Genomic DNA, 8,037 nt, shown 5'->3' on the forward strand with positions numbered 1-8,037 from the left:
CACACACACACACAGACACACACACAGACAGACACACACACAGACACACACACACACAGACACACACACAGACAGACACACACACACACACACACACACAGACACACACAGACACACACACACAGACAGACACACACACAGACACACACAGACAGACACACACACACACACAGACACACACACAGACAGACAGACACACATACAGACACACACACAGACAGACACACACACAGACACACACACACAGACACACACACAGACAGACACACACACAGACACACACACAGACACACACACAGACAGACACACACAGACAGACACACACAGACAGACACACACAGACAGACACACACAGACAGACACACACAGACAGACACACACACACACACACAGACACACACACACAGACACACACAGACAGACACACACACACAGACAGACACACACACAGACAGACACACACACAGACAGACACACACACAGACAGACACACACACACACAGACAGACACACACACAGACAGACAGACACACACAGACACACACACACACAGACAGACACACACACACAGACACACACACACACAGACACACACAGACAGACACACACACACACACACAGACACACACACAGACAGACAGACACACAGACAGACACACACACAGACAGACACACACACAGACAGACACACACACAGACAGACACACACACACAGACACACACACACAGACACACACACACAGACACACACACACAGACACACACACACAGACACACACACAGACACACACACAGACACACACAGACACACACAGACAGACACACACAGACGACCCAGCTGGGTGATTCATATCCATACGATCAAACAAAAGGTGGAGGATATTGAAACAGGGGACATGCGTCATACTGACAACTTAGGTTAAAAATAACTGTGCGTGCGTGCGTGCCAAACCCAAAGGGAAACAGGGCCAGAGGGGCTGTTTGAACTGAGCCAGCAGCCAGATATCAATTAAACACATCTGTTTCATATCAAATCTCATTGTATTTGTCATGTACACAGTTTCCAAACGTATAAAAGGTGCAGTGAAATGCTAGCTCCCTCAACAGCAGTACAATAATCTAGATCTATAATATACATTTCGAATCCCACCGCACATTCGGCGCTATGCAATCTGGTTTCCCAGCTGGTCATGGGTGCACCTCAGCCACGCTCAAGGTCCTAAACGATATTATAACCGCGATCGATAAAAGACAGTACTGTGCAGCAGTCTTCATCGACCTGGCCAAGGCTTTCGACTCTGTCAATCACCACATTCTTATTGGCAGACTAAATAGCCTTGGTTTCTCAAATGACTGCCTCGCCTGGTTCACCAACTACTTCTCAGATAGAGTTCAATGTGTCAAATCGGAGGGCCTGTTGTCTGGACCTCTGGCGGTATCTATGGGGGTGCCACAGGGTTCAATTCTCGGGCCGACTCTATTCTCTGTGTATATCAATGATGTCGCTCTTGCTGCTGGTGACTCTCAGATCCACCTCTACGCAGACGACACCATTTTGTATATATCTGGCCCTTCATTGGACACTGTGTTAACAAACCTCCAAACGAGCATCAATGCCATACAACAATCCTTCCGTAGCCTCCAACTGCTCTTAAACGCTAGTAAAATGAAATGCATGCTCTTCAATCGAACGCTGCTTGCACACGCCAGCCCGACTAGAATCACTACTCTCGGCGGGTCTGACTTAGAATATGTGGACAACTACAAATACCTAGATGTCTGGTTAGACCGTAAACTCTCCTTCCAGACTCACATTAAGCATCTCCAATCCAAAGATAAATCTAGAATCAGCTTCCTATTTCGCAACAAAGCCTCCTTCACTCATGCTGCCAAACATGCCTTCGTAAAACTGACTATCCTACCGATCCTTGACTTTGGCGATTGTCATTTACAAAATAGCCTCCAACACTCTACTCAGCAAATTGGATGTAGTCTATCACAGTGCCATCCATTTTGTCACCAAAGCCCATATACTACCCACCATTGTGACCTGCTCGCTCTCGTTGGCTGGCCCTCACTACATATTTGTCGCCAAACCCACTGGCTCCAGGTCATTTATAAATCACTGCTAGGCAAATTCCCGCCTTATCTTAGCTCATTGGTCACCATAGCAACACCAACCCGTAGTATGCGCTCCAGCAGGTATATCTCACTGGTCATCCCCAAAGCCAACACTTCCTTTGGCCGCCATTCCTTCCAGTTCTCTGCTGCCAATGACTGGAACGAACTGCAAAAATCTCTGAAGCTGGAGACTCTTATCTCCCTCAATAACTTTAAGCATCAGTTGTCAGAGCACCTTACTGATCACTGCACCTGTACACAGCCCATCTGAAATTAGCCCACCCAACTACCTCATCCCCATAGTGTTATTTATTTTGCTCATTTGCACCCCAGTATCTCTATTTGCACATCTATCATTCCAGTGTTAATACTAAATTATAATTATTTTGCACTATGGCCTATTTATTGCCTTACCTCCATAACTTGCTACATTTGCACACACTGTATATATATGTATTTCTGTTGTATTTTTTTGGACTTTGTTTTGTTTTACCCCATATGTAACTCTGTGTTGTTGTTTTTATCGCACTGCTTTGCTTTATCTTGGCCAGGTCGCAGTTGTAAATGAGAACTTGTTCTCAACTGGCCTACCTGGTTAAATAAAGGCATGCCAATGTCATTTTCCCTCAAAACCTGAAACATCTGTGGCATTGTGTTGTGTGACAGAACTGCACATTTTAAAGTATTTTATTGTCCCCAGCACAAGGTGCACCTGTGTAATGATCATGCTGTTTAATCAGCTTCTTGATATGCCACACCTGTCAGGTGGATGGATTATCTTGGCAAAGGAGAAAAGCTCACTAACATGGATGTAAACAAATTTGTGCACAACATTTCAGAGAAATAAGCTTCTTGTGCATATGGAACATTTCTGGGATCTTTTAATTATAAATTATATGGTAGAGAGTAGGGTTGAGGGTAGGTATAGTATAGTCTGGTAGAGTGTATATATTATATAGGGTAAAGGGTAGGTATAGTATAGCCTGGTAGAGTGTATAGAGTTGAAGTCATTCGTTTACATACACCTTTAGCCAAATACATTTAAACTCAGTTTTTCACAATTCCTGACATTTAATCCTAGTAAATATTGCCTGTCTTAGGTCAGTTAGGATCACCACTTTATTTTAAGAATGTGAAATATCAGAATAATAGTAGAGAGAATTATTTATTTCAGCTTTTATTTATTTCATCACATTCCCAGTGGGTCAGAAGTTTACATACACTCAATTAGTATTTGGTAGCATTGCCTTTAAATTGTTTAACTTGGGTCAAATGTTTCGGGTAGCCTTCCACAAGCTTCCCACAATAAGTTGGGTGAATCTTGGCCCATTCCTCCTGACAGAGCTGGTGTAACTGAGTCAGGTTTGTAGGCCTCCTTGCTCGCACACGCTTGTTCAGTTCTGCCCACAAATGTTCTATAGGATTGAGGTCAGGAATTTGTGATGGACACTCCAATACCTTGACTTTGTTGTCCTTAAACCATTTTGCCACAACTTTGGAAGTATGCTTGGGGTAATTGTCCATTTGGAAAACCATTTGCAACCAAGCTTTAACTTCCTGACTGATGACTTGAGATGTTGCTTTAATATGTCCACATATTTTCCTTCCTCATGATGCCATCTATTTTGTGAAGCGCACCAGTCCCTCCTGCAGCAACGCAACCCCACAGCATGATGCTGCCACCCCCGTGCTTCACGGTTGGGATGGTGTTCTTTGGCTTGCAAGCCTTCCCCTTTTTCCTCCAAACATAACGATGGTCATTATGGCCAAACAGTTCTATTTTTGTTTCATCAGACCAGAGGACATTTATCCAAAAAGTATGATATTTGTCCCCATGTGCAGTTGCAAACCGTTGTCTGGCTTTTTTATGGCGGTTTTGGAGCAGTGGCTTCTTCCATGCTGAGCGGCCTTTCATATTGTGTCAATATAAGACTCGTTTTACTGTGGATACAGTGGTGGAAAAAAGTATTTAGTCAGCCACCAATTGTGCAAGTTCTCCCACTTAAAAAGCTGAGAGCGGCCTGTAATTTTCATCATAGGTACACGTCAACTATGACAGACAAAATGAGGAAAAAAAATCCAGAAAATCACATTGTAGGATTTTTAATGAATTTATTTGCAAATTATGGTGGAAAATTAGTATTTGGTCACCTACAAACAAGCAAGATTTCTGGCTCTCACAGACCTGTAACTTCTTCTTTAAGAGGCTCCTCTGTCCTCCACTCGTTACCTGTATTAATGGCACCTGTTTGAACTTGTTATCAGTATAAAAGACACCTGTCCTCAACCTCAAACAGTCACACTCCAAACTCCACTATGGCCAAGACCAAAGAGCTGTCAAAGGACACCAGAAACAAAATTGTAGACCTGCACCAGGCTGGGAAGACTGAATCTGCAATAGGTAAGCAGCTTGGTTTGAAGAAATCAACTGTGGAGCAATTATTAGGAAATGGAAGACATACAAGACCACTGGTAATCTCCCTCGATCTGGGGGCTCCACGCAAGATCTCACCCCGTGGGGTCAAAATGATCACAAGAACGGTGAGCAAAATCCCAGAACCACACGGGGGACCTAGTGAATGACCTGCAGAGAGCTGGGACCAAAGTAACAAAGCCTACCATCAGTAACACACTACGCCGCCAGGGACTCAAATCCTGCAGTGCCAGACGTGTCCCCCTGCTTAAGCCAGTACATGTCCAGGCCCGTCTGAAGTTTGCTAGAGTGCATTTGGATGATCCAGAAGAGGATTGGGGAGAATGTCATATGGTCAGATGAAACCAAAATATAACTTTTTGGTAAAAACTCAACTCGTTGTGTTTGGAGGACAAAGAATGCTGAGTTGCATCCAAAGAACACCATACCTACTGTGAAGCATGGGGGTGGAAACATCATGCTTTGGGGCTGTTTTCTGCAAAGGGACCAGGACGACTGATCCGTGTAAAGGAAAGAATGAATGGGGCCATGTATCGTGAGATTTTGAGTGAAAACCTCCTTCCATCAGCAAGGGCATTGAAGATGAAACGTGGCTGGGTCTTTCAGCATGACAATGATCCCAAACACACCGCCCGGGCAACGAAGGAGTGGCTTCGTAAGAAGCATTTCAAGGTCCTGGAGTGGCCTAGCCAGTCTCCAGATCTCAACCCATAGAAAATCTTTGGAGGAGTTGAAAGTCCGTGTTGCCCAGCGACAGCCCCAAAACATCACTGCTCTAGAGGAGATCTGCATGGAGGAATGGGCCAAAATACCAGCAACAGTGTGTGAAAACCTTGTGAAGACTTACAGAAAACGTTTGACCTGTGTTATTGCCAACAAAGGGTATATAACAAAGTATTGAGAAACTTTTGTTATTGACCAAATACTTATTTTCCACCATAATTTGCAAATAAATTCATAAAAAATCCTACAATGTGATTTTCTGGAGAAAAAAAAATCTAATTTTGTCTGTCATAGTTGACGTGTACCTATGATGAAAATTACAGGCCTCTCTCATCTTTTTAAGTGGGAGAACTTGCACAATTGGTGGCTGACTAAATACTTTTTTCCCCCACTGTAGATCTGGTGCAACCAATTACCTTCAGAAGTCACATAATTAGTTAAATAAAGTCCACCTGTGTGCAATCTAAGTGTCAGATGATCTCAGTATATATATATATATATAAACAGTCACCTGTTCTGAAAGGCCCCAGAGTCTGCAACACCACTAAGCAAGGGGCACCAACAAGCAAGCGGCACCATGAAGACCAAGGAGCTCTCCAAATCATGCTGTGGGGATGTTTTTCATCGGCAGGGACCGGGAAACTGGTCAGAATTGAAAGAATGATTGATGGCGCTAAATCCAGCAAAATTCTCGAGGGAAACCTGTTTCAGTCTTCCAGAGATTTGAGACTGGAACGGAGGTTCACCTTCCATCAGGACAATGACCCTAAGCATACTGCTAAAGCAACACTCGAGTGGTTTAAGGGGAAACATTTAAATGTATTGGAATGGCCTAGTCAAAGCACGGCCCACAATCCAATTGAGAATCTGTGGTATGACTTAAAGATTGCTGTACACCAGCGGAACCCATCCAACTTGAAGGAGCTGGAGCAGTTTTGCCTCGAAGAATGGGCAAAAAACCATGCTGGTCTTGATGTGGGCCATGACCAGCCTCTCGAAGCGCTTCATGATGACTGGGGTGAGTGCGACGGGGCTATAGTCATTTGGGCATGTCACCTTGCTTTTCATGGGTGCTGGGAAGATGGAGTTAAAGCAGTTGGGGACAGGGACAGGTTGAAGATGTCCGAGAAGAAGGTGTGTGTGTGTGTGTGTGTGTGTGTGTGTGTGTGTGTGTGTGTGTGTGTGTGTGTGTGTGTGTGTGTGTCAGTCACCAGATCTCAACCAATTGAACCCATATGTGAAATTTTTGGAGCGGCGCCTGAGACAGCGTTTTCCATCACCATCAACAAAACACCATATTATATATGACATTTATTGTGGAAGAATGGTGTTGCATCCCTCCAATCGAGTTCCAGACACTTGTAGAATCTATGCCAAGGCACATTGAAGCTGTTCTGACAGCTCCTGGAGGTCCAACGCCCTTAAGACACTTTATGTTGGTGTTTCCTTTATTTTGGCAGTGACCTGTATGTGATATGGGAGGTGATGGTGTGGCCCAGGTGATATTACGTCTTTTATACAGTATTAGTTCATGTTTGGAATATTGAGAGCTGCATAAGGATTTGGAGGATGAGGACATTCCATGTATTTATTTCTGTCACTGGTGGGAGCCAGAAGGTCTGCGGGCCAAGATAGCTGGGGGGCCACTGGTGCTAATCTTGGAAGGAGTACGTGATGGAATATCCTGGCTAGGGCGCAACACAATACCATATAGGGTGATCCTATATGTGGCGAGGAGTGACACTCAATAATGGTTGGCACCTATTGGATAGAATTAGCTTGCAAACAAGTATATAAGCTAAGAGATTTCCTTTGTTCAGTTGGGCCACTCCCGGCCAATTGCTATGTGAACCCGGTACCGCAATATTAAATACTTTGAACCAACTCTCCATCTAAGTTTTTAACTATTCTCTTGCATACTGAATGACTTGATGCCAGAGGAACTGGTCATAACACCAGGAAAGCGTTGATGAGAGCCTAAGTAACGCAGGCTGGACAGGCCCCGAGGTGAGGCGGGTTAAAGGTCTGATGGTACCTTTAATGCCCAGTACACTGATTCATTAGCTTAGCTCAATTCCCAGTGATTAAGATGTGTGTGTGTGTGTGTGTGTGTGTGTGTGTGTGTGTGTGGTGTGTGTGTGTGTGTGTGCCCAGTGGATATGTAATGTTAGCCAATAGGGAGAAGAATATATACGATACGGTCGTGACAATTGGTTGTTACTCACAGTGGGTGGACTCTTCTCCAGAAAGAGACGGATCAACAGGCCCAGTTCCTCGGCTGTGATTCGTTGGCTCACCATGGCAACCAGCAGTTCCACCAGTACCGTCTGACAGTCTTCATAGCTGGAATCTGATTGGGACAGAATGCTCTGGAAAGCAGTCAGAATGGTCTTTACTCCGCCCTGTCAGAAGCAGAAGAGGAGGGATTAACCATAGTATTAGATGTGGGAGGAGGAGCCTGTCTCTACTGGTTCCTGGACAACTGATCACTTGCAACAAACAACAACATCCAGGTTTTTTTTTTTGTGTTTGATTCAAGGGTTCAATTGTCTCTATCCAGGTAATGAAAAAGACTTGGACCTTGTAGTCATTGGTAGACACAGTAGGTATAATAACCTATAGGGGGATGAGAGGTAGACACAGTAGGTATAATAACCTATAGGGGGATGAGAGGTAGACACAGTAGGTATAATAACCTATAGGGGGATGAGAGGTAGACACAGTAGGTATAATAACCTATGGGGGGATGAGAGGTAGAC

The 8,037-nt window shown here is 44.4% G+C and overlaps 1 protein-coding gene across 1 annotated transcript in view; it reads right to left on the reverse strand.

Moving 5' to 3' along the window:
• The window catches only part of lyst (lysosomal trafficking regulator), a gene marked incomplete at its 5' end in the record, with an annotated part of 184,562 nt that extends 176,882 nt beyond the window's left edge, over positions 1-7,680 (reverse strand). Inside the window, one exon of the mRNA XM_045214042.1 lies at positions 7,504-7,680. Coding sequence (XP_045069977.1) covers positions 7,504-7,680 — 177 coding nt within the window. The remainder of the gene's footprint in view (positions 1-7,503) is intronic.
• Positions 7,681-8,037: the final 357 nt, after the last annotated feature.

Source organism: Coregonus clupeaformis, unplaced genomic scaffold (assembly GCF_020615455.1).
Source record: "Coregonus clupeaformis isolate EN_2021a unplaced genomic scaffold, ASM2061545v1 scaf0191, whole genome shotgun sequence".
Classification (NCBI taxonomy): Eukaryota; Metazoa; Chordata; class Actinopteri; order Salmoniformes; family Salmonidae; genus Coregonus; species Coregonus clupeaformis.